General features: G+C 53.5%; 1 protein-coding gene across 1 annotated transcript; it reads left to right on the top strand.

The window, feature by feature from the left end:
- The first annotated feature begins 1,704 nt into the window (after positions 1–1,704).
- On the top strand, positions 1,705–26,527 carry NPTXR (neuronal pentraxin receptor). Its single transcript, XM_007519305.3, has 7 exons — positions 1,705–1,795; positions 1,935–2,074; positions 2,205–3,140; positions 16,218–16,443; positions 19,302–19,549; positions 21,607–21,786; positions 22,716–26,527. Exons 1-7 carry the CDS (start codon positions 1,705–1,707, stop codon positions 22,938–22,940), a joined length of 2,046 nt encoding a protein of 681 aa, XP_007519367.2. The 3' UTR covers positions 22,941–26,527.

Genomic DNA, 26,527 nt, shown 5'->3' with positions numbered 1-26,527 from the left:
GTACACACACTAGAGTGAACGAGGACCCAGATTCAAACCCCCACTTCCCACCTGCAAGGGAAGATGCTTCATGAGCAGTGAAGCAATGATGCAGGTGTCTAAATTTCTCTTTTTCTCTATGCAAAATAAATAAAATATTTTTAAATGACTTTGGATTGTATTCCACAAGGGATGGAATGCCACCATGGGTTTGTAAGCAGAAGAGAGCATGTCTGCTCCACAGGCACAAAGTGACTTTCTAGGGCAATTATCTATCCAGCTGCCCTCAGTCTCATAGGGTGACTTCCACCATCCTTGGCAGTGAGCCCTTCTCCTACCCCTCTCTATATTTCCTATGACAGTTTTATCTTGAGGTGTTATCTGAGTGTTCCTGATTTCACAAAACACTTGCAGGTGCACCAGGAATCCCAAAGCCTCATGTACCACCAAAGTTCATGGGTTCTGCTGCCCACCTCTGCCTCCAGATAGCTCGACCCAGCTCTCCCTCGCTGCCAGACCACCTACAAACCCTCATTCCCTCCCTCTCCCTCTCCCCCCTCTCTCTCCCTCTCTCACACACACAGCTCTGGGACTCATTGTACCCAGAACTTGCATCTTCTTAACTCCTATCTTATAGCTCAGGTCATCCTGGTCTCCCAGAGGTGATTATGGCTGGGGGTGACAGTGGGGACAGAGCATGCATCTAGGAACCATTGGGCAGAATCCCAGTAGCCAGACAGGATCCCAAGGTCTGCAGCCTTCCAAGAAATGCTCTACTCTCTCCTTAGCACCAGCACCATGCAAAGAGCATCCAGTGTCCATATGATGCAGAGCTCCCTTTTGAACCTTCCCTTTAAGACAAGGCAGCTTCCCTGGGTATGGCCTTGGCCAATGATCTCAGGAGTTTTACTCCTTTGCCATATTCTAGAACACAGCAATAACACCCACAAGTGCTGAGCACTTTTTTAGCCCTGGGAACCTACACTGGTCAGAAAACACTTTGTGGGAATCTGGAACTGGATTAGGAAAGATGGTAGTTTTTTTCTTTTAATATTTTAATTGCAAAGTTAATTTGCACCAAAATATATACAGAGACATTTTTGACAGCATCAGGTTAGGCAGCTCCTCCTCTGCCAACCCCTCACAGAGCCCACTCCCCTCCTGCTACTTCCTTCCAGTGTCTGGTCCACATGCCCCACGAGGCTTTGCCAACTTTATGGAGGAGGATGCTTGGGGAGAGGAGTCTTGTCTGGGATCTGTTTTTTTTATATATTTTTTTATTCCCTCTTGTTGCCCTTGTTATTTTATTGTTGTAGCTGTTGTTGTTGATGTCATCGTTGTTGGACAGGACAGAGAGAAATGGAAAGAGGAGGGGAAGACAGAGAGGGGGAGAGAAAGACAGACAGATCTGCTTCTCTGCCTGTGAAGTGACTCCCCTGCAGGTGGGGAGCCAGGGCTCAAACCAGGATCCTTACGCTGGTCCTTGTGCTTCGCGCCACCTGCTACCGCCCGACTCCCTATTATTTATTTTATTTTATTTTATTTTATTTGTCTTCTCCAGAGCTTCACTACTCTGAGTTGATATTCTCAGACAGAGAGACAGAAAGAGAAAGGACTAGACACCACAACACCAAGCTTGCCTCAGTGCAATGTAGCCCAGGCTTCAACCAATGCAGGTGCACTAACCAGGTGAGCTGTCTTGGTGGCCCTTGTCTGGAATCTTCCATGCTCGGTGACTCAGTGGAGAACACTTCTGCTACTAAGACCATCCGAAGATTTTTTAAACTCTGTTCCTTCGGGAGGCTGCTGGTAGCAAGTGAGAGGCAGGTGGCCACAGCAGAGGTTAGGTCAAAACCTCCAGTCTCTTGTCCCCAGAATTGGGAGCTTCTTTCCCACCCTGCCTACCTGTAATCTAGTCGGAGTGAGACCCAGTGCCTGTGCTCCTTGCATTCTAGCTTGTGGTCTTGGCCAGAGACTTAACCTCGCTGGGCCCTACTTTCCTCTTTGTAAAGGGAGCGTGTCCACCGCGAGGCTTCATTGTCACCGACCAGTCATTGTCAACCCAGAGCCAGCAGAGAAGGCACGTTCCTGGCAGGTAGCTGTCTGCCCTGCCGGCTGGCAGAAGGAGCAGCGCCCCGGAGGGTGTGTGTGTGCGGAGGGGGGTCGCCCAGGAGAGCCCCCCGCCCCGCGCCCGCCGCAACACCCCGGCATCGGGTGGTCGGTAGCCTTCTGCGCTGTGGCTGCGCGGGGACAAAGGTCTGGGCACCGGCACAGAACGGGTGCGGGGCAGGGCCAGGCCGGCCCGGTGGAGCCCGCGGGGCGGGGCCGCCGCGCCCCCTCCCTCCCCGCCGCCTTCTCCTGCTCGCGCCGCCGGGGCTCAGAAAGGCGGTCGCAGCGGCCGCGGCAACAGCTCCGGCTCGGGCTCCGGCTCCTCCCCCGCGCCCCGGCCACCCCGGCCCCGAGCCCCGGGCCCCGCGCCCCGACCCCGCCACCGCCGCGCCTCCGGGGGCCTCGGCGCCCCCGCCGCCCGCCTCACGCTGAAGTTCCTGGCCGTGCTGCTGGCCGCGGGCATGCTGGCGTTCCTCGGTGCCGTCATCTGCATCATCGCCAGCGTGCCCCTGGCGGCCAGCCCGTCCCGGGCGCTGCCCGGCGGCGGCGACAACGCCTCGTCCGCCTCGGGCGCCGCCGCGTCCCCGGGCCCGCAGCGCAGCCTGAGCGCGCTGCACGGTGCGGGGGGCTCGGCCGGGCCCCCCGCGCTGCCCGGGGCGCCCGCCGCCAGCGCCTACCCGCTGCCGCCCGTGCCGCTCTTCAGCCGCTTCCTGTGCACGCCGCTGGCCAGCGCCTGTCCGTCGGGGGCCGAGCAGGGCGACGCGGCGGGGGCCGGCGCGGGCGAGCGCGAGGAGCTGCTGCTGCTGCAGAGCACGGCCGAGCAGCTGCGCCAGACGGCGCTGCAGCAGGAGGCGCGCATCCGCGCCGACCAGAACACCATCCGCGAGCTCACCGGCAAGCTGGGCCGCTGCGAGAGCGGCCTGCCGCGGGGCCTGCAGGACACCGGGCCCCGCAGGGACACCATGGCCGACGGCGCCTGGGACTCGCCCGCGCTCGTCCTGGAGCTGGAGGACGCCGTGCGCGCCCTGCGGGACCGCATCGACCGCCTGGAGGTGAGCGCCGTCGGGGGAGGCCCGGGTGGGAGGGACCGGCGCGCTGGGAGTGTGCTCCTGCTGCCGGGAGCCGGGAGCCGGGGGCCGGGCTGGGGTCCTCCGGCCTCGGTCGAGGGGGTGGTGCTCCCTTCCCTCTGGGCGCAGGAGGGAAGATTCCAGCAGAGAGCACAGGCCAGAGCCTGCCGGGACCAACCCAGGCGCGGGACGCTCGGGACAGCCGCCTTCCAGATCCTAACTCCCCAGGCACGTCTCGGAAGCCTCAGTTTCCATGTGTGTAAGATGAGTGTGACTGGGTCCACTGTAGCGAGGACTGACCACACTGTAGGTAGGAGACAATGCCGGGACCTCAGTGAGTGCCTGTTTCATCCCCTTCTTGCAGCCCCAGCCCCACACCGTGGTCAGGAGGTAGGATGCACGGACCAGGAGATTGGGATGCTCCTCCCCTGCTGGGGAATGGAGTCCTTATAAGCCAAACCCGCACCCTGCACCACCTCCCACTCCCGAATCTCCTACCCAGGCTTGACCCACTGGGAGAATGGCCGCACCTGTTTCTCCTTCTCCTCCACTCTCCTCTCCCATACATCCTGGCTCTGGACAGGGTCGTGCCCGGGGACCCCACGTGAGGGGGCCTCTCTTGGTCTCCAGTGACCCTGGGCCAGTCACTTCTCTGGAGTCTCCAGACTCCATCCTCTATTTTGAGACCCCCCCCTGGAGGGGGACCGAACGAGAGAGGGCATATCAGAGACACCAAACACCCCCAGTCTCTGTACAATTTCCAGGCTACAGGGAAGGGAGTAGGGGGTGAAGCAGAGAGACCCCTCTGTGGGAGCTGCCTCTTTCCTCCCCTTCCCCCTACCTGGTGTGAATGTAAAGGCAGAGGAGGAGGGACTCCAGAGGGTCTCTGAACTCATCTCAGGTTGAATAGCACAGGTGCCATCTGCGTTGGTCATCTCCACGACCCTCCACAAAATCCTTCAGTGCCAAGCCACATTCACGCCAGCTCTCTCTCCCTCCAGGTGAGGAGACCAGGGCTCTGAGAATGAGACAGGAGGAAATCCAAGGGGTGAGAGCTCTTGAGAAGGGGATGCTGGAGGTCAAATTAGATCCTTGGTTTGCTCGCCTATAAAATGGGCGCAGTAGTCACACCCACCTTACTGGGGTGTTAGGAGGGTTCCTCCAATTATTGTGCAGAGCCCACTAATCTGCACTATTGCTCACTTAAAAAATTACAGCTCTAATAAAAAAATAGGGACAAACCTTCCCTTTAGGAAAGATTTTAGCGATATATATATATATATACATATATATATATATATACACACACATATATATATGTATATGTATTGGTTTTTAACACATTTTCTCTCGCCTGCTGTAGATGATACCCCCAGTTCCTCTCCCATATGGGGCTGGCAGGCTGGGCTTGCCCTGAACCTGTTCTGCCAGCACCCACACAGGATAGGTTCCCCTCCACTGCTGACAGTGGGGGCATCCTGATGGATTCCTAGGGTTTGGCACTGAGTCAGGTTCCCAGGTAGGGGCAGTTCTAACACACACACAGCCTGATGCTTCTATGTGCAGTGAACATGAAGAAAGACAGTCAGGGAGAGGGGCTGCCTGCCCATGATGTCTGCTCTCTGAGCCTGGCAGCAGTGACAGTTGGTTTCTTTGGAGTCTTTGGGGAGGGGCTGGGCTCTGTAACCCCAAAAGACTACTAGATCCATGCATTTTTCTGCCATTGCCTGATTTCTCATTCTTCTCATCTAGCATCCCTAAAATAGTGCCCTCATTGACTATTATGACTAGACCTGATCTTAGCCTAAAGGCTGAGAAGCGATCTCATTGACTATTATGAAAGCTGATAAGCAGTACTCTTGATAACCAGGCATCCTGATTACCTTGTCAGACAGAAGGACAACAAACCTTGGGGGACTGGCCCTAAGCACCTTCCCTCTGAGCAGCCCCCCCCCCAAAAGGCAGACATGTTCCTGGGTGCTGTCCACCAAGAAGTCTGACTCTCAGTTGTCCCTCCCTGGAAGGTGGGAGAGGTCTGAGCTCTTTAAGTGGGTCTAGACTTAGTGATGAGAAACAGCCTCAGCCACACCCAGGTTCCTTGGGTAGGTGACCTTGGGCCAGCTTTCCAGCCTCTGTGGACTTGGGCTTCTTCAATCTGTAAAAGGAGGAGGTGGGCGTAGCACCTCCCTCACAGACAGTGACTGAGAATTAAATGAGCTACTGCACAGCACCAGGTGCATGGAAAGTGCTCCGGAAGTCTGAGCTTTAATTGTCATCACAGCGAGAATCGTGACTAAAAACATCCCGCTGTACCCAAGGTCCTCTGTGCCTGTGACCAGTGCTCCTTGTCAGGGCCCTCACTCCACTTGGAGACAGGTGACCTGTTTGTCAGGCAGGCTCAAGGGCTAGATGTGTAGCAGACCTGCTGCTTAGGTCAATCTTAAAGTTTCATTTTCCACATATTTTAAATTAACATTTTAAAAAAGGCCATTAGAACACGCATCTATGGCCAACTACCACGTAATGGGTCTGACTGTTTTGGAAAGCAGCTCTTGGCCATAGTCACAACAAAATCAATTTCCTGTGACCCAATAATACCACTCCTGGGAACTGAGCTAAAGAAATCAATCAGCAGACTATAAAGGGGAAAACAAACAAACAAAAAAACAGCTATGTGCATGAAATTGATCCTGCAGTGAGCATCTAAAAGAAAAATAACCAGCAGTCTGCATCCAAGCAAGAGGAAGCAGTTAGGGGTAAAAGGATGGGAGATGGAGCCCAGAGTATTTAAAAAAAAGATTTACTTGGGAGTCTGGCGGTAGCGCAGTGATTAAGCGCACCTGGCGTGAAGCGCAAGGACCAGCATAAGGATCCCGGTTCGAGCCCCCCTGCTCCCCACCTGCAGGGGAGTTGCTTTACAATCGGTGAAGCAGGTCTACAGGTGTCTGTCTTTCTCTCCCCCTCTCTGTCTTCCCCTCCTCTCTCCATTTCTCTCTGTCCTATCCAACAACGACGACATCAACAACAACAGCAATAATAACTACAACAACTATAAAAAACAACAAGGGCAACAAAAGGGAAAATAAATAAATGTATATATAAAAGATTTATTTTAAAAAAGGTTTATTTGTGTGAGTGTATGTGTGTGTGTGAGAGAGAGGGAGAGGGAGATGTACAGAGACAGAAACAAAGAAAGAAAAGAGGAAGCGGAGATGGAGAGAAGGAGAGGGAAGGAGAGGGGAAACTTGAACATCATTCTGGCTCATGCAGTGCCAGGGATGGGACTTAGGACCTCATGCCTGAGAGTCCACTACTCTGTCCACCTCCGCAGCCACAGGATCCCAGGATGTCCTGGCTGTCATTAGAATGGTAATTACCAGTGTGACTACTTGGGAGCTCTGGAATAATGTCTACATTTGGATTAAGGACTGAAAATGGGCTGCAAAATGGATAAAATGCTGCAAATGGGGTATTTATCTCTCCCAAACCATTTTCCCCCTGTTGAACAGAAGCAGCAGTAACAGCAAAAATAAAAACCATGGGGAAGAAGACCACAGCTGAGGGGCAAGTTGGGGAGGGGCTTGAGTTCAGGTTGTGACACCATGAGGACAGAGACAGGCTCGGGACGCAGGTGGAGCTTGTGGGAAATACAGCTTGAGAGCAACCTGGGCAAGAGCTGAAGGTGGTTCCCTGCTGGTTCAACCACAGTGGAGTCAGTGTTGGGGTGCGGTGAACTACTCTTAGGGAAAGTGAGGGGAGACCCAGGAGGGGCAGAGAAGTTAAAAGGGAGGAGAGACTGCATAGCCAAATAGAAGTCAGCGGTGTGGGCATCTGCAGGAGAGAATGGTCCACGCGGTCAAGTGTCAGAGAGGAGACCAGCAACGCAGAGACTGGAGTGGCTCCTGTGCAGGTGACCAACTTTTGCAATGTCAGCAGATGCATTTAGCTTGTACTCAGTGGGAGAAACAGATAAATACTGAAATGGTATATTAGTGGGGCAGGGCCTCCTTTTAAGGCTATTGGTTGAGAAGTGGAAGAAAGCAAGCAGTGGCAGAAGAATGCTTGGGGGTCCAGTAGTCTGTCTGATACAGAGCTCAGCCCCTGCAAAAGTTCCCAGAGAGACCCGGAGTATTTTAATTATCAGTAACTGGTAATTATCAGTTATTATTATATCAAGATTTCTGACAAGATCATCAGGAGGCTGTTGGTCACAATGACACGAAGAAGGAAAGCAATGGATAACATTAGGAACCTGGGTCCCAGGCGGTGGTGCACCAGGTTAAGCGCACACATTACAATGCTCAAGGACCCAGGTTCAAGCCTCTGGTCCCCACCTAAGGGGGAAAGCTTCATGAGTGGTGAAACAGGGCTGCAGGTTTTTCTCTGTTTCTCTCCCTCTCTACCTCCCCCTCCCCTCTCAATTCCTCTCTGCCTCTATCCAATAATAATTAATTAATTAAAGCTATTATATATGTATTTAGGAATCTGGCCACATATGTATGAGCTTACTCATTCTCCAGCCCTGTAAAATAAGCCACACACACACGACCACATCACAGTTGAGGAAACGAAGGTTCAAAGATTCGAGATAAGATCCAGGAACCTCAGCTCCCTGCTTCTCCTCTGCTTTGCTTTCCAGAGGGTCAGGTGCTCTCTAAACCCCTTTCCAGAATGAAATAGTGTCTGAAAGGCATAATTGATGGCATGGAGTGGAGGTCATCTACTTTCAAATATAGGCTCATCATTGCCATTCCCTGGCTTCAGTTTTCTCATCTGTAAAATGGGGAGGAGTAAGGGTTAGTTTTATTTTGTGGCCCTTTGGACTCTAAATCCAAGTTCTTGGGTCCATGTTTCCTGAACAAGAGTTGATAGGAAGAAGAAAAGACAGGTGTGTGGCCCCAAGCCCTTATCTACCCACTCCCAGACATTCAGTTTCTGAGCAAAACATGCAGGTAGGTAGCATGGTTCGGTGCTCTTTTTTTCTTTTTCTTTCTTTTTTTTACTATTATCTTTATTTATTTATTGGATAGAGACAGCCAGAAATTGAGAGGAAAGGGGATGATAGAGAGGGAGAGACAGAGAGACACCTGCAAACCTGTTTCACTACTTGCAAAGCTTTCCCCCTCTAGGTGGGGACTGGGGGTTCAAACCCGAGTCCTTGTGCACTGTTACATGTGCGCTCAACCAGTCACGCCATCCCCGGGCCTGTTTCTTTCTTTTTTTTAAAAAAAACATTTTATTGAGGGGGAATGATTAAGAAGAGAGTTGTTATATGTGTTTGATTTCTTTTCTCCCTGTGGCAGCTACACCACACCTACCACTGCCTGACATGTTGCTCCACATAGTACATTGTACCCCCAGGCCCCTTTCTCTATTATCATTGTTACTATTATTATTATTATTATTTTGCTGCCAGGGTTCTTGCCAGGTCTCGGTGCCTGCATGATGAACCCACCATTCCTGGAGGACATTTATCCTCCCCCCATTTATTTTTCTTTTTTTCCAGTTATTGTTGTTGCTATTGTTGTTGGATAGGACAGAGAGAAATTGAGAGGGGAGGGGAAGACAGAGAGGGGAAGAGAAAGACACCTGTAGACCTGCTTCACTGCTTGCGAAGCAACCTCCCTGCAGGTGGGGAGCCAGGGGCTTGAACCGGGATCCTTGAGCCAGTCCTTGTGCTTCACACTATATGCCCTTAACTCCCGCCCACCACCGCCTCCCCCCCCCCCCTTTTTTATTAGATAGGACAAAGAGAAATTGAGAGGGAAAGTGAGATAGCAAGAGACACCTGCAGACCTGCTTCACTGCTCGTGAAGTATCCTCCTTACAGGTGGGGAGCGGGAGGCTCCAGCCTGTTGCACTCAGCTGAGATAGACCTCAGCTAGTCTAAGCTCCACCCTGTCTTAGATTCTGAAGTCTCGTAATGCCTTTTCTAAAGTCTTTTGGTTGCTTTGGCATTGTTGCCCATTCTGGAAGCTTCTGCTCTGTGTTTCTTTGGCTGTGTAGGGAGTCAGTAGAGCTCAGGAGAGAGGTTCTGCCCTTGGCCTTTTGTTTGTAGACAGAAGATCTCAGTGTCCTCTCTTCCCCAGACTGTCTCCTCCAGCTCTGATGAAGCAGCTCTGCCTGGCTTCCCTCTGGAGCTGTGGTGTGGAATGTCATTCCTTGTGCTCTAAGACAGAATCACCTGGGTTTAGTATTTGGAAATTGGTATTAGGATGCAGGTAACTTGATTGTAAATACCTTCAGACCCTGACAGCCCCTTTCCCCATGGCTGGACTCCCCCATTTCCAAATGGAAGCACCCACTCTGGTCAACCCTTCACCCACATCCCTGCCAGCAGTGGCACTTTCGTTCTGGTGTTTTAAATCCCAGCTCTGCTCCCTGTTGGTTGTGATCTCAAAACGTCCCTCCTCCAGTTGATGCTCAGTCTCCCTGGCTATTAAATGAGAGGGTGGGCAGGATGTCTTGCCCCATCATCTGCGCTCATGTTGTCTCCTCCATAGGCCTTCCTCCTCCTGTTCTGCTGCCCCACATCAGTAGGAGCCATGGGGGCAGAAGACAGGGCCTTGTCTGTGGGGCTTTTCTTATGTGAGTTTCACTGATATGCAAGATATGAACCTCACATCACTTGCCAAGAAAGGACACAAATCACAAAAACTCCTGTATGGACACAGCCAAGATAAAGAATCTGAACATACTCAGTGCCCTCCAAGGCTCCTCTGCGATTCCCAGAGTCCTACCTTCCCCCAGGTCACTATCTTTCAGGTTTCTATCTCCATAAATCAATTTTTGCCTGGGTTTGAAGTTCATACAAATGGCTTCAGCCAGCTATATTCCTCTGTGCCTGGCATTCCTCTGAGTCCAGTGTTTCATTCAGTCTGATGTCCAGTGTTTGATAGGGACGTCTATGTCTGTGGCTTGTTGTTTTTCATTATTTGAACATACTTTTTATTTACTTATTGACCCATCCTTGTGTGAATGGACTTCGAGGTGGTTTCTGGTGTGGAACTGCTGCACATACGGCTGCCATGAAAATGCTCGGGGTGGCTGTTGGTGGCTGTAGGCGCTCAGCCCTCGTTTCTCCTGGGTTGTCCCCAGGAGTGGGGTGGCTGGGTCCTGGGAGAGCCATGCATCTAGCTCTGGACGCCATGTCACTGCCAAAGTGGCAGCAGGTGTGGCGACGCCCACCTGCAGGGGACGCTCACCACCCTGGAAATGGCCATTTCCCGTGGCTCCTCACTGTTGTGGGCGTGTAGTGGACGCGCTGTGCTTTGCATTTGTCTTGCTCCGATGACTCATGGTGTTGAGCACCTTTTCTTGGGTTTATTGACCATTTTGCGTGGCCCCTGGCTGGGAGAGGTCAGGGAGTGGCTGTCCTCCCAGAGTCACTCTGCGTGGGCTTTCCCCAAGCCCATCTCTGGTACATGGTCTCTGCAGAACTCTGGGGACAGGGATTAAGGCATCCAGCTGGAAGTGGGGGCACATAAAGGGGCACAGTCCTCACAGAAGCCAGGGGGAGCTGGGACTCAGAGGCTGAGGGCCTTGGCATGATGATGGTGGCAAGGATTCACTCCCTCATGAACCCTGGAGGTGATCCTGGTCCCAGGTCACAGGCAGGGAAACTGAGGCTCTGAGAGGTCAGCAGACACACCGGGAGCCCACAGTCTGCACATGCTGGCACCCACATCACTGCTCTTTGCTGCCTCGCAGTGATAGTAACAGTGGTATTTATCAGCAGCACCTACCCCATGGCTGGCTGCTGTCTGTCTGCCCTTTCAGTTTGTTATTACTCAGATGCCCAAATGCAGACACTGTGATTGCCCCTGTTTCACAGTTGGGGAGCCCAGGAGTCAAAGGAGTCGAGGTGCTCACCCAAGGGCTGCAGATCTCTAAGCGGGGAGCCTGGAAGTGACATAGACCTGCCTGCCCTGGGGCTGTGGCCGTCACTGTGACCTGGTGGTACCACAGGATAGGGGATGAGTGACGGGTGAAGGCACGCTCTGCAGATCCTCCAAAGAAACCCCCTCTCCCTTCTCTCCAGAGCATCTTGGCTCAGGCCCCAGAGAAGATGCCATCTGGAGGCCAGGCTGGCATTTGGCCAGAGGGGGTGGGGTGGGAAGAACGTTCTTGGCAGAAGGAACGGCACCCATGGAGGCCCTAGCAGAGGGACTTTTTCTAGACAGAAGGAATGAGACAGAGAGAAAGAGAGAGGTCTCAGCACTGCTCCACTATCTAGAGCTCCCCCTGGTACCCTGGTGCTACCATGTGGTGCTGGGGCTGAAATCTGGGGCCTTGTGTGTGGTAATAAAGTGCACACTCTATGGGCTTAGCCACCCCCCTTCCTCTCTGCCAAGAGTTTCTTCATGCTTCAACATACATTCCCTACTTTTGAGTCTTTCCAACTTTATTTATTTAGTTTCTAATTGTTCTTCTGTACCTTGCTCCCCTTCCCCCAATATGATGATTAAACAAAAATATATATATATGGTTGGAGGAAAGTGGATCATTTATTTATTTATTTTTTATTTGACAAAATGGGGAAGTAAGAGGGAAGGGGGAGACAGAGAAAGAGAGAGACACATACAGCACTGCTTCACCACTCATGAAGCTTCCTCCCTGCAGGTAGGGACCAGGGAGCGTGAACCCAAGTCCTTGTATGTAGTAACATACACACTCAGCCAGGTACACCACCACCTGGCCCCAGAAGTGGATTATTTCAAGAGATATTTATGTAATACTTATTATTTATTTATCTGATAGAGACAGGGAAAGCAAGAGAGGAAGGAGAGATAGAGAGACACGCAGCATTGCTTCACTACTTGTGAAGCCTCCCCCTACAAATGAGGGCTAGGGACTTGAACCTGGGTCCTTGTGCATTGGAACATGTATGGATGCTCCACCACCCAGCTCCTTTTATTATTTATTTATCTATTCTGAGAGAGAAACATAGAGAGATAGAGAGAGGACCAGACATCACTCTGGCACATGCAACGCCAGGAATCAAACTCAGGACCTCATGCTTGAGAGTGCAATGCTTTATCTGCTGTGCCACCTCTTGGGCTGCTCAAGAGATATTTAAGTGGTGTTGGTAATGAAGATAATACATATCTTCCTGGACTTATGATGGGGGTAGGGGGCTATGTCTCAATAATCATAAGTCATAAATGTACTCACTGCACCTACACTTCAAGCACCAGGACTTGCCTCACCCACCTTCAGCATGCTTGGGGCCCTTTCTTCAGCCTACAGTTGAGCAGAACCAACTCACACCAAGCCCATTATATCACCAAGTGCTGAATACCCCCTGCAACTTTTGAAAATGAAAACAAGAATGTGGCACATTCTGAGCCCGGCCTCTCCACACCTGTCATTCCTGGAGGCCTCGCCACAATGCTGCCAGGTTACTAGTGCACCCTTTTGCCAACAGGGAAACAAAGGCACAGAAAACTCTTGCAGCCAGGCCCCCGGGCTGGTGGTGACAGGGGGACAGGACTTTCTTGGGCTGGGGGGTGATGGGTTACAGGAGACGAATCCCCCTGCCTGGCTCCCCTGAAACTGGACCCTGTGCCAGGCTGGGGGTGCTCAGAGAGGGGGGACACACCTCTGACCCTGGAGCCCAGTGCTTTGTCTCCACTGGAAGGAAAGGATCAGCCCCAACGTGACTGGGTCTCCCCCATGTCCCCACACTCTCAAACCTCTGTGTGTTGACAGGTCTCTCCCGCCTCTAGGCCCCTGTGAGGCTGCCACTATTTGGTCTGATACAACCCACCAAGCCTCTCAGCCTCTGGCCACCACTCTCTGCTGCTACCCTTGAGGTGGGCAGGGTGGCTGGCACTGTGCCCTTGGGGCAGATCAGCACACTGAGCCCAACCCACCAAGGCAGGGCAAAAGAGGGAAGCAGATTCCATGATCAGAAGACACAGGCAGCTTGGGTGACCTTAGGCAGGTGACTTCACCTCTCAAAGCCTCAGTTCCCCTCTTTGTAAAGTGGGGCTCACTTCCCAGCATTATTGCAAAAGGATGGGCAATGTTTATGGCTGGGTGAATACCAGTGACAGCTGTGGCTGTGAGGACTTATTCCCAAATGCTAATAAGCCCAACACTTTCTCATTCGAAGTGGACTAGAACCCAGGGCTCTGGCTCTGCGCCCTTAGTCTTACACCAGAGCTCCACTCAGGGATCCTGATGGGACAGTGTTCTGGGTTCTGAGCCTCCCCCCCTCCCAGGGAGCTAAGGGGTGATGACATCATCCCTCCGTCTTGGGCCAGGAGCCCACGCTGCATAGCCTGCACCCGTGGCAGATGGAAAAGTGGGGCGTCAGGAGCCGTGTTCCTCTGATTCAGACGTTGAGGTGGGCAGGGAGGCCATACACGATCGGGGGAGCCCACCTCCTCCCCGGCCTTGCTGTTGGTAGCAGCAGCCAAGCTGGAGGCTCTCACAAAAGAACAGCTTGTGCACCCCCTCCCTGGCCTCAGCAGTGGTGTGTAAATAGTTCAGCTCTTTCCTGGGAGGTGTTGGGATGGGGGCTGCTTGGCTAAGGGGAGAGGCTTTGGCAGCCAGGGTGTCAGCTCAGCCAGGCACCATGGTGGTCAGCTATTCAAAAGGACTTTTACCTGTTAAATGGGGGGCTAAGCATGCCAGCCATGGAGGGTTCCTGATAAGTGTGTGTCAAAAGCTAGAGAAGGCCTGACAGGCTGTATCACTCATAGATGCCCCTCATGCCCAGCCTGGCACCGTGGGGAGGGCCAACTGCCAGCCTCACATCTGCACTATGCTTTTCCAAGCACAAGGTTGCCACTTCCACACTCCCTCTGTCCTTCATCTATGCAAGGAGTGGCTGCAGAGGGGCTTGTCTATTTTTATGTTGCCACAAAGGGTTATCACAGGGACTCTGTGATGCCTGATTCCACAACTCCTGATGGACTCTTTGGTTTTGTTTTGTTTTGTTTTGTTTTGTTTTTAGCTAGAAAGAGAGAACTAGAAATAGAGAGAGGACAGACACCACAGCACTGCTCCACTGCTCATGAAGCTTCCCCTGTGCAAGTGTTCTCATGTGGTGGCCTGGGGTTTGAACCTGAGTCCTTGAGCTTGGTAAAATGTGAGTTGTTCTGGGTGAGCTATCTCCCAGCCTCCTGCTTACCAGTATTACACAAGGGGAAACTGAGGCTTTGTGCTAGACAGATCCAGAGTCAAGGTTCAGAGGCGCTTTGAAAGCTAACGGGTGGCCGGGCATTGGTGCACCAGTAAAGCACACATGTGGCCATGTGCAAGAACCCAGTTCAAGCCCCCAGCCCCCACCCGCAGGGGAGCCTCACAAGTGGTGAAGTAGGGCTGCAGGTGTCTCTTTCTCTTTTACCCTCCCCTCTCAATTTCTCTCTATCCTATCAAATAGAAGAAAGAATAAAAAATGGCTTCTGGAAATGGTGGGTTTGTGATGCAGGCACTGAGCCCCAGCGATAACTGGTGGAAAATAAAACCAAACCCGGAGGAGCGCTTTGCACCGCCAAGGTTTGAACAGCAGGTGGGCCAGGGCTGCTGAGCTGTTCGGCCATCCCAGCCCCCAGCCTCCGTGGTCAGATGCTTCCTTCCACACATGCAGCAGAGGGCAAAGTGGCCTGCTGGGCACCCTCCATGCCAGCCTGAGCCCATTTTATGGATGAGGAACCAGGACAGCAGAGCAGCTCACCCACTCGGGTGGAGTGGCAGCCTGAGGCCACACTGCTGTCCACAGTGGCAGCTCCCTCCCCTCAGCACCCCCCCCACACTCAGCACTTCAGTCAAGGGATATGTTTATCTTCTTGTTACATGGTGAGAAGGCTGGCTCAGAGAGGCTAAGTTTGCGCAGTCACCTAGCAAATGACTAGTCAGGTTGGGGCATAAATGCTCTTGGTTTTGTTTTGCTCATAGCCTGTCATAGTAGGTACTTACTGAGTGTCTGCCTGGTGAAGGCACTGTGAGTTCTTGGGGGTCCAGATCCGAGCCTGGGGGAGGGCCTGGCGATGGGTGAAGCAGAGACTGTAGGGAATGTGGAAGCATCAGGCCTGTCTGAGGGGAGCCTGCAGGAGGGGAGAAGCCAGAAGGACAGGAAAGGCCCAGTTTGGTTCTCAGGGGCTCACTGAGTGGCTCATTTCCTAGTAACGTTCCTGCCAGGAGCCTGCCAGAGACCACCCCCTCCTGGAGTCTGGACTTGAGGCCACTCCTGCCCTCTCCCAACCCAGGTGGAACCTCCATGTGGGTATGATGGAGAGACACCCAGTTTCTGCCCATTGGGGGCTTAAGACAAGAAAGATACAAGGACCTCTTGTCCTCTGGGTCTGCCCCCTATGCAGTCATTGCCTTTTTATACCAGAGCACTGCTCAGCCCTGGCTTATAGTGGTGCTAGGGATTGAACCTGGGACCTTTGGTGCCTCAGGCATGAAAGTCTTTTGCAAAGTACTATGGTGTCTTCCAGTCTGACAGTGATGGCAATAAACAAACTCTGCTCCTAGGCTTTTGCCACCAGTGATCCCACAAGCCTTCTAAAGAGTCGCAGTTGCCGTGTAGTGCATGTGAGGAAGGGGTTCAGGGTCAGGGTCACACAGCAGGTTATTTCTTGAGTTGGATTTGAACCCTGGGCTGTCTGACTCCAGAGTCAGGAATCCTGACCACAAGCTATCCCAGAACTGCCATGCCACTGGAGCCTGCTCCCACCTGGTGTTCCTAATCAGTGCTCCCAGGTCTCCAGGGCCCACACAGTCTGGCACCATTTGAGAGGAGCTGAGTGAGTGGGACCCTCTGGCTGTGGAGGCCTCAGCCATGGCTCTCAGCCCTCCTGGGAGCACATTCAGCTGGTTCCCGCCCTGGCCAAGACTGAGCTGACCTTGAGGGCAAGAGCTGGCCCCTCTGAGACTCAAGTTCCTGTGTACTGCCTGCAGTTGGTCTTCCCATTCCTATCTTACACACAGAGAAACTGAGGCTTCCTTTGGGGCCACTTGGGAAGTGGGAGGAGACCTCTCCTGACCCTGGGTCTTGTCTCTCCCTCCCGGTGCCCTCACCTGCCCCTTTCTCTGTCCCTTGAGCAGCAGGAGCTGCCGGCCCATGTGAACTTGTCAGCAGCCCCAGCCCCAGTGCCTGCTGCACCCACCGCCCTGCACTCCAGGATGGACGAGCTGGAGGGGCAGCTGCTGGCCAAGGTGCTGGCGCTGGAGAAGGAGCGCTCAGCCCTCAGTCACAGCAGCCACCAGCAGCGGCAGGAGGTGGAGAAGGAGCTGGACGCCCTGCAGGGCCGTGTGGCCGAGCTGGAGCACGGTGAGTCCCAGTTGGTCCCCAAGGCCACAGTAGGGAGGCCTTGGTCCTAGACAGGCCCTCGGGTGACAGCTTCGCTTGGAGAATGTTCTGTGCTCTCCAGAGTTGGGGTGGTGGGTGGGGGGCTGTCAAACGCAAGAGGCAGAGAATCCTCAGGGTTTCTCACGGTGGTTACCATCAACATTGTTTCCAGGGATGGGCAAAGGGTTTGACGTGTCAGCTGCTTTACCCTCCCGGAAACTGAGGCTCAGAAAGGTCATGTGGTTTACCTGAGGTCACACGGCCAGTACATAGTGGATCTAGATCTCAAACCAGGCCTGTCTGATTCCAAAGTCCATATGTTTAACCCCACAAAATAATATCTTAGGTGAGTTAAGATTCATGCCTCAAAAAAAAGATTCATGCCTCGGTGGTCTGGGAGGTGGCGCAGTGATAAAGCTTTGGACCCTCAAGCATGAGGTCCTGAGGTGCCAGAGTGATGTCTGGTTCTTTCTCTCTCCTCCTATCTTTCTCATAAATAAATATTTTTTTAAAAAAAGATTCATGCCTTGCACTGTGTTGGGGGGGCAGAGCACAGTCACATGGTGAAATGTGCAGAGATGGGCCTCCGAAGGCATGGCTCTGGGCCCCATGGCTGTCGCTGGCTTGCTCTGCTTCCTCTCCCCAGGCCTCATTCCCCTCATCTGAAAAGTAAGGATTTTCAGCAGGAATCCCACCACCACTGGTGTCTGCTTTTGAGGCCTCAGAGGCCTTTTATCTTCAAAACTTGGCAAAGCCCAATCAAAAAAGGCTCAGAGACTTTTTGGGATGCCAGGGGGGAGCCATGAGCAATTAGCTGGAATTTGCACAGCTGCAGGGCAGGAGCTGAGAAGAAAACCCAGGGTGCTTCTTGGAAGAGGTGGCCCTCAAGCTTGTCCTTGAGAGCAGAGAGAGTGAGATTTGGAGTGGAGGGGCTCAAGCACTGGCACAGCTGACCTGGTGGAACCTAGAGCCAGTGTCCTGGCTGGAAGCACAGCAGTGAGAACGGCAATGGCAAGCTCGAAGCAACCCAGTCCTATCACTGGTTTCTGTAGCCTAATTCCTTAGCGGCTGAGGGAGGGAATGCACTCCTGGGGTGACTCCCAAAGCAGTGGGGAGGGAAAAGGGAGGGCTGGCTCTCTCAAGTGCTGTGGGTGGAGAGGAGGGCTCCTTCTTCTGTCTCATCATGTGTCACAACAGCTTCCCCCAAGTTCCACCCAGACCTGGGACCCTCAGTTCTCTACCTCCTATTCAGCAACCTGCTAGTTCCCACCTCACCAGGGACCAGGAATCAGGAGGTGCCAGGCAAGGGGCAGCACCCATGGGCTCTTCCCCTGCAGCAGTGTATGGTGGGTGCTGTCCCCTCCCCTGGGAGGTGGTGACTGCCAATCTGTTTCCCCGCAAAGAGCCTTCTGGTGTGACAGACAGAGAGTCCCCAAAACTCAGAAGACACCTTGGAGACCAGGGAGTCCCAAGAGTGCCTGGTTCTGAACCCGGCTCTGACATTAACTAGCTGTGTGGCCCTGAGAAGCTTAACTAACATCTCTGTGCCAAGACTGTCTCATCGTAAAATGAGGACCATCACTATGATAGTGCCTACCTCCTAGGGTTGTTAGGAGAATGAATGAGTGAATAATGTATGTGGAAGCTCTTAGAAGAAGACTTACCACCACAGGCTGGTTGGTCTGGCTGGGATTTGCTAAATAGGGAGAACATTCTTTAAAAAAAAAACAAAAAACTGTAAGTGATAGTGGCAGTGTCCAGCATTTGAGGATTTAAAAAAAAATTCTTTTAAATTTATTTATTGGGGGGGGCAGGCAGTCACGCACCTGGTTAACCACACACGTTACAGTGCACAAGGACCTGGGTTCGAGCCCCTGGTCCCCACCTACAGAGGGAAAGCTTCACAAAGCAGTGAAGCAGGGCTGCAGGTGTCTCTCTGTCTCTCTGTCTCTCTATCACACCCCCTTCCTTCTCAATTTCTGGCTGTCTCTATCCAATAAATAAATAAAGATAATAAAAAAACTTTTTAAAAATTTATTTATTGGACAGAGAGGGAAGGGGAAAATAGATGGGGGTGGGGGAGAAAGAGACCCCTAGAGCACTGCTTCACTGCTCATGAAGCTTTTTCCCCTGCAGGTGGGGGTGAGGAGCTTGAGCCTGGGTCCCTGAGCATTGTAACATGAGTTTAGCCAGGTTGAGGTTGAGGTGTACCACTGCTTAGTGCCAGCATTTGAGAATTTACTATGACTGGAAGGGAGGAGCCATGACCAACACCCAGAAAGGTTAACTTGAACTTGATTGGGTGGACTGGAGAAAGCTCATTTGCATAGTGTACTGCTTTGCCAGGTGCAGGGTTTGAGCCCAGCCCCTGCAGCACTGAAGTACTGTGGGGTCTTTCTCTCTCTCTCTCTCTCTCTCTCTCTCTCTCTCTCTCATTACTTATTTATTGCATAAGAGAGGAAAATTGAGAGGGGAGAGGAGGGAGAGAAACGCCTGTAACCCTGCTTCACCACTCACAAAGCTTCCCCCTGCAGGTGGGGACTGGGAGCTTGAACCTAAGTCCTTGCACATGGTAGCAGGTGTGCCACCACACAGTCTAACTTTCTCTCTCTCACTAATAAAAATAAAGTTAAAACCTAGCTTGAGTGGGAAGTGGTAGAGGCAGGACTTGAACTCAGAGCATCTCAAGTCCAGAGTCCTTGTGCTTTGACCACATCCCACAACACAGAAGGGATGTAGAGAGGGCCATGGATGTGTGTGGCACCCGGCAGGTCCCCAGCAGGCTGTTTCAAAGGGTGCCTGCCCTCCCCTGTGAATGTCTGTCTTGCACCACCCCCCAGGGCCCTCTGCCTACAGCCCCCCGGATGCCTTCAAGGTCAGCATCCCCATCCGCAACAACTACATGTACGCCCGCGTGCGGAAGGCACTGCCCGAGCTCTACGCCTTCACCGTCTGCATGTGGCTTCGCTCCAGGTCGGGTGGCCTCGGCCAGGGCACACCCTTCTCCTACTCCGTCCCCGGGCAGTCTAACGAGATTGTGCTGCTGGAGGCGGGTCATGAACCCATGGAGCTGCTGATCAATGACAAGGTGGGGAGAGGGTCTGGGCAGAGCAGGAGGGGGCAGGGGGACCCCTTCAGAAGGGAGTGGTGAAAGAGGGGGCAGCATGCCTTTGTTCTCCAGATGAGCAGACTGCACACAGGCAGGAAGTGCCTAGCTGTGCTGGACTGGGCTGTAGGACTGGTCTCTGAGTCAGGCTTGGTAGGGGCCACCTCTTCACAGGGGAGGCTCATGGAGAATGATGTCCCCAGCCACCCCACCAAAGGAGCTGGCCCAGTGTTGTGCTCACTCTCCTGGACAAAGAAGAGAACCAAAAAGAGAAGGGCCAAGGACTTGCCTGGGGGAAGGATAGTACCCCTGTAGCCATTCCTCATGTGGAACGTAGAGTGATGCCATGGTCAGGCTCTGGGCCAGAACACTGACTCAGAACCCTGGTTCTGCCACTCCCCCAACTGCGTGACCTTAAACTAGTCAACTCCCCTCCTCAAGCCCCAGTTTCCTGATCTGTAGGGTTGGACCTAAGACCTATATGAGCCTAGTTAAGTGTGGGCAATTTGCCTTCCTTCAGGCCCTGTGCTAATTAGCATGTACTACAGTTTAACCTTTGGCCTTTCTGTCAGCATTGGGTGAGCTGTGCTCTTACTGGGCCCATTTTACAGATGGGGCGCTGAGGCTCTAAGAAACTCTCACCACACAGCTGGTGAAGGGACAATGATGTCATTCAGGGTCTTGGGTTCTAGAAACCCTCTCTTAGCCCCCTCCACTGCCCTTGCCCGGTCCCAGGCCTCTCATCTCTAATCCTGTGTGGCTGCAAGGCAGGGCACAGACAAGTCGGGGATGGGGGCAGCAAGTGATGAGAAGGCAGAAAAGGAGGGAGCATCTTATCACCCTCATTCCAGCTAGAGGCTCCCCTCTGCCTGCCACAGTGCCTTGGGTCCTGCTGACTGGTGCTCTTTAGAGGTTTTCTGTAAATATCACACCTCCTCATGACAGCCCACAGCCACATAATCCTGCCAGGACAGACTGACACCCATCAGAACACTGCTCTAGCAGGAGGTGCCTTGAATGGGTGCTCTAGAGAAGAAGGGAGATGGGTCCAGGAGGCAAGGAACTGCTCTTGTGCCTAGTGAGTCCTCGGAAACCTGGGGGAACTGGGCTCCATCTAGATCCCAATATCTGGGCCCCATCCTCCAGCCCCTGGCTGCACTCTGAGGCCAGGCCCAAGGTCAGCCAGAATTCGGCCCTGCCCGGAGGGGATTCAGCACCCTGGACAGGGACAGAAGCAGGCCTGTTCTGCTGTCCTTTGAGCCCCAGCCTCACAGACTGCTCACACTACCCTTGCAGCAGAATGGTCAAATTCCACCATCTATTCAATATTTAGATTTCAGTCTTCTGTCTCCAAGTCCTACCTTCCTGTGAGTCTACAGCCTCTGCCTCCCCGCTGGCCCATATGACGCTTCGTCTTTCTGGATTGTCCCTGAAGCCCTTCCCTCCTGTTCAGACTCAGGTCCTTTAAGGCTTGATTTATATCCACCGTGTCCAGAACTAGGCCTGGCACCAAGTAGGCCTCAGAGAATGGTTCATTCACTTGTCATCTTCGAGAACTTGGGAGATGCAAGAGCCCTCTGGGAGCCCCAAATCCACCAGTGACAAATACCTTTCACCTCCCAGGCCAGTATTAATCAGTCAGCAATGGATACTCGCAGCCCTGTGTTGCGAAGAAAGCTCTTGAGGCAGAAAGGCTCAGGACTGATTAGCAGGGCCTGCATTGGGTGGAGATGGTGGCGGTGGCTGCAAAGCCATCACTCCTGACATCCTCACTTCATAAATAGGGAAACTGAAGCCCAGGAAGGAAGGAAGGAACAGTCTCCCCAAGGATCTTCCAGAGAGCTGGTTAGTACCAGGACCTGTGTGTCCAGGGGAAGGTAGTTTTGAGAGCTAGAAGAGAGGAAGGATTGGTCAGGGAAGGACCCTTGGCTGGGAGCAGGAGGGTGACCTTGCTGGGGCTGGTCCCAGGATGAGGCCAAAGGGTCCCTGATTTGGGCCTTGTGATACCTCTGACCTGGGGTTGGGGGATCTGTGTCCAGGTGGCCCAGCTATCCCTGAGCCTGAAGGACAACAACTGGCACCACATCTGTATCACTTGGACCACAAGGGATGGCCTATGGTCTGCCTACCAGGACGGGGAGCTTCGGGGCTCTGGAGAGAACCTGGCTGCCTGGCACCCCATCAAGCCTCATGGAATCCTTATCCTGGGCCAGGAGCAGGTAAAGTTCAGGGTGGCGTAGGGGGCTGGAGCCCAAGTAGATATCTTATCCACCCAGCCCTGAGGGGAGCAGTAACTAGGCGGAGAAGCCTGAGAGCTCTCAGTCTTGACCAGCACTCTGTAGAAGGCAGGCTGAGAACATAGACATGGGGGGCCAGGCAGTAGTGCAGTGGGTTAAGCGCACATGGAGAGAAGCACAGAGATCAGCTCAAGGATCCTGGTTCAAGCCCTTGGCTCCCCACCTGTAAGGGGGTCACTTCAAAAGCAGGTGCCTTTCTCTCCCCCTCTCTGTTTCCCCCTTCCCTCTTGATTTCTCTCTGCCGGGAGTCGGGCAATAGTGTAGCGGGTTAAGCGCACGTGGCGCAAAGTGCAAGGATTGGCTTAAGGATCCCGGTTCAAGCCCCTGGCTCCCCACCTGCAGGGGAGTCACTTCATAGGTGGTGAAGCAGGTCTGCAGGTGTCTATCTTTCTCTCCCCCCCTCTGTCTTCCCCCTCTCCATTTCTCTCTGTCCTGTCTAACAACAATGACACTAGTAACAATAACTGTGACAATAATGAAAAACAGCAAGGGCAACAAAAGGATTTCTCTCTGCCATAAAAACAACAAGGGCAACAAAAATGGGGGGGAAATGGCCTCCAGGAGCAGTGGATTGATAGTGCAGGCACCGAGCCCCAGCGATAACCCTGGAGGCAAAAAAAAAAAAAAAAAAACATAGACATGGAGGTTTGCTCAGGGCAGCTGGAGCCTGGGGATGAGCTCAAGCCCAGGAGAGGTAGAGCAGGATGGGCCCAGAGTGTAAGACCAGAGCCACAGGACAGAGATGTCAGCAGGAACTGGACTGGTGTCCGACTCTGAATGGGGCTGCCTGTCTTTCCCACTGCTCACTCCTATTTTTCTTGTTTCCTTTCTATGCCATTTTCCCTACCTAGGATACCCTGGGCGGCCGATTTGATGCCACCCAGGCCTTCGTGGGTGACATTGCCCAGTTCAACCTGTGGGACCACGCCTTGACTCCTGCCCAGGTCCTGGGAATTGCCAACTGCACCGGGCCGCTGCTGGGCAATGTGCTGCCCTGGGAAGACAAGCTAGTCGAGGCCTTTGGGGGAGCCACAAAGGCCATCTTCGATATCTGCAAAGGAAGGGCAAAGGCATGAGCATGAAAGGCTGCCAGTTTGGAGACTCGGGGGGGCACATTCCCTTCTCAGCCTGCCCACACACTGACACCCCCCCCCCACTGTCTTGCTCTGCTCCTGGCCACACCTCCTGTCTCACCTCTGCTCACACCTCCGGAATACCCTGCCCAGCACCAGCTGGTCCCCCAATCCCACTCACATAGGAGAAAGTCTGAGTCAAGCCTGGAGTGAGTCCAGGCCCTGGAAGGTGCTTGGAAGCAGTTCCCACAGCTGTGTCCGCCCTCCTGGCATCATACTGGAGTGACCTCTCACCCACCCCACCCTGCCTCACCCGCCACATCTGACTTTGCTGATTTCAGTCACATCTGTCATAAGACTCATGCAGGAGGAAAGGCCCACACATTCTTGGTGGCATTAATGGCCATCCCCTCCCTTGGCCCCCACTCAGGTGGCCTTGCCCCGTCCCCTTCAGAGCCACAATAGATTCCCCAGGAAGAGATGACAAAGACCAGGTGATTCACCCCTCCTCCATTTTCCCACCAGCTGCCATTGAGGGTGGTGGGATCTTGCCGGAGCTCCCCACCAAACTCCACACCCTCTCTCTTCCTCCGCTTCTCTCGTGTTCAGTGGTTTGAATGTTAGCTCCGTGCCTGGCCCAGTCCTGCCTCAGTTTCCAGGACATTCTTTCCCCAGCCCCAGCCTAGAGTACTAGTTTACGAAACCCTGGGAGGTCAAAGGGCTCTGGTCACCCCTGGTGTCACTCTCCCCCTCTGTGCCCAGGGCAGGGCTGGGCTGCTCTTGGCCTGGCCTAGAACTGCATGTGACAAAGCACTCTACCCTGTTCACCTTCCCAGACTCTGATAGGGTCATGTTGTCCCTCTCCTCTCCATGGCCCTGCAGCACTGGGGAGGGAGGAAAGGAGGGAGGGAAGGGCTTGGAGGAGTCCTGGGTGCCTAGCCAGCCCCTGCCCACCTGCTGTATGCCCTACTGCCCCCCCTGGGCCTTCTTTCCCATCTGTCCACTGAGGCCCTTGCCGTGGTCTTTCCTGAGAGCTCTCCAGGTCAGATGTGAGCGGGTCTTGGTGCCAGGTGAATGAGTGGGGCAAGCCTGACCCCTCCCTGCCTGTTGCCCTGTGGCATAGCAGGAGCAGGTCTTGGGCTGGGCAGAAGACCAACCTCATTCACATTTTGTTAAAATCAACTCTTCCAGATCCCTGAAGCCTGGCATCCTTGATTGCCAGAGAATCAGTGTCTCCAAGAGCTGGTGACTTCCTGGCCTCTGCCCTAAGTCCTCCCCCACTCCCCTCCCCCAAGAGCAGAAGGGCTGATGTCTTGCTTGTACAGCTGGAGAAGAGCTCTGAGAGGGCACATGGATGGCACAGGGTCACACAGCACAATGGGGCAAAGCAGGACTAGAACCTGGGGTTCCCCCGGACACACCATACTGCCTGACCAGGAGCACTTTTAAGCCCTACCTATGCCTAAGAAGATGAATATTTGAGAGGTCAGAATGTTCTCCAGCAAGACCACTGGGCAACTTTCTTATAAAACATCATTGCACCTTCCTTTCCAGTACCCTGGGAGGCAGAGAAGCAGGGGTATGAGCCCCAGGCTTTCAGGCAGGCAGGAAGGAGAGCTGAGAATGAAGGTGTCCCCCACCACACCCCATCTTCCAGGTGTCTCCTGGCTCTGGGCCCTGTTGCCCCCTGCCCCCATTCTTTTTTCCCTGTCTCAGCATCACACGGCCACTTAGCCAGAGACAGTGGTCTGAGACATGAAACAAGAGCTATGGGCCTGGGACCACCACTTCCCAGCTCCTTATTTCACTTCAAGAGCACAAATAAACAGTTCAGCACCTCCAGCCAGCTCCCCCTGGAAGGAGATGGAGAACTTCAGCCCCAGATGCCTGGATGCTGTTGTCCTGGTAACACCCAATGACATCAGCCCCAGGACTGGGTCAAGCTCTCATAGTGACATACGCTGTTGCTGGGGTGACAGAAGATTCAGAATCTAGATTCTGGGGACAGGGGGCCTACTGGACTCCTATTGTTCTGAAGGAAGCAGCTTTGGTAGAGACTTTGGAGAAAAGAGAGGGTCTTTGGAGGGGTGAACCAACCCGTCTGATGTCTTGAGCAACCTCAAGGCATTGTCTCTGTCCTTTGTGCTTTATCTTAGTGATGATAAGACACCTGTGCTGAGTCACCCTGCTCAGCCCTCCAGAGAGGACAGCAGCAAGTGAAGACTTTGGGGGTGCAGACTTAGAGTCTGAGTGAGTCATTGATAAGTGGCTAGGGTCTCCATTCCAAAAAGATGAGAGTCCCAAAGTCCCCAGCCCTCCCCCCCAACACACACACACTGGCTGCCCTGCATCTCCTTGCCCAGAACCTGCTGTCCAGATGCAGCTTCAGTATCTTCTTCAGCTGCTCACAGCACAGCCAGGAAGACAGGGAGGGGGCACACACCACGCTTAGTGCGCCCAAGCCACTCCTGGTCCACCAAGAAGCCGTTGCAGCCTTTACACATGAGGCCAGGTGCATCTCACGGGCATCACCTCTTGCTCCCCACACAGTCACAAGCCCATTGTGTAAGTGAGGGACTTGGAGCCCGGAGAGCTTAAGCGATCTGCTGCATGTGCATCAGACACAAGTGCTGGAGCCCAGAGTTGAGACCAAGTTGGGTTACCTCTACATCCACCTCAGCCCCATTCCATGCAGAACAGGCTTTAGGCATCATTGCTTCTCTTGGTCTTGGACCTGGTCCCATTCATCAAGCTGGAGGTTTTGAGGTGAAAGAACAGAAGTGAGGGTGTGTGAGTCAGCAGGTGGGGGGGTCCTCCTTTAGTAGAGAAGGGCTGGAGCTTCCAGAAGAGGTAGCAAGTTGGAGAGAGCTGGGAAGCTAGCTCCCCAGCACACAGACAGGGCTGGGGCTCTGCTCTTTCATGCTCCTGCTCTGGGCCAACCCCTGAGCCAGATGCTTCACAGCTCTTCTCTGGCAGATTTCCTACCTTTGTGTCACCTGGTGCCCCCATCTACGACCCAAGGGAACCACCCCCTTGCCACAGTCATGCATGCCTCAGGGACCACAGATCTGGGGAGGTAGGGCCCTTAAGAGAACTGTGGTCCTCCATCATTTTAGAGGAGGAAGGTGCGTGACCCACAGGGCACACTGCTGGAGCCTGGAGCCCGGGCACACGCCACCCCACTCTCCACTCAGTGCTCACCGTCACACAGTGGTCCCCTCCTCCCCACATGGGGGTTCCTCCTTTTAACTTTTTCCGGCACCCTTGCCCAGAGCACCCCCAGAGGTAGGGTTGCTCTCTACCCCTTAGTCTGCCTGCCGCCCAAACCCCACCTACCCCCTGACCCCGCTGGTTGGGGAAGAAACCCATGTAGGCCCCGTCTGAGCAGTGAGTGAGCATGTCAAGTGTCAGACACTGTGAAGTGAGTGCCCTTGCCATCTGCCCCTTGCCCAGTTTTGTACATAAAGTGACATGAGATGCAACATATGTGTGTATGTGTGTGCGTGTGTGTGATTATGTGTCATGGTTTTTGTTAATTCTTTGTTTTTTGGAAATTTGGACATTCAAAATAAACATGCTGTTTACTCTGA

The sequence above is a fragment of the Erinaceus europaeus genome, chromosome 4 (assembly GCF_950295315.1).
Source record: "Erinaceus europaeus chromosome 4, mEriEur2.1, whole genome shotgun sequence".
Taxonomy (NCBI): Eukaryota; Metazoa; Chordata; class Mammalia; order Eulipotyphla; family Erinaceidae; genus Erinaceus; species Erinaceus europaeus.
This window is presented reverse-complemented; position numbering and strand designations above follow the sequence as displayed.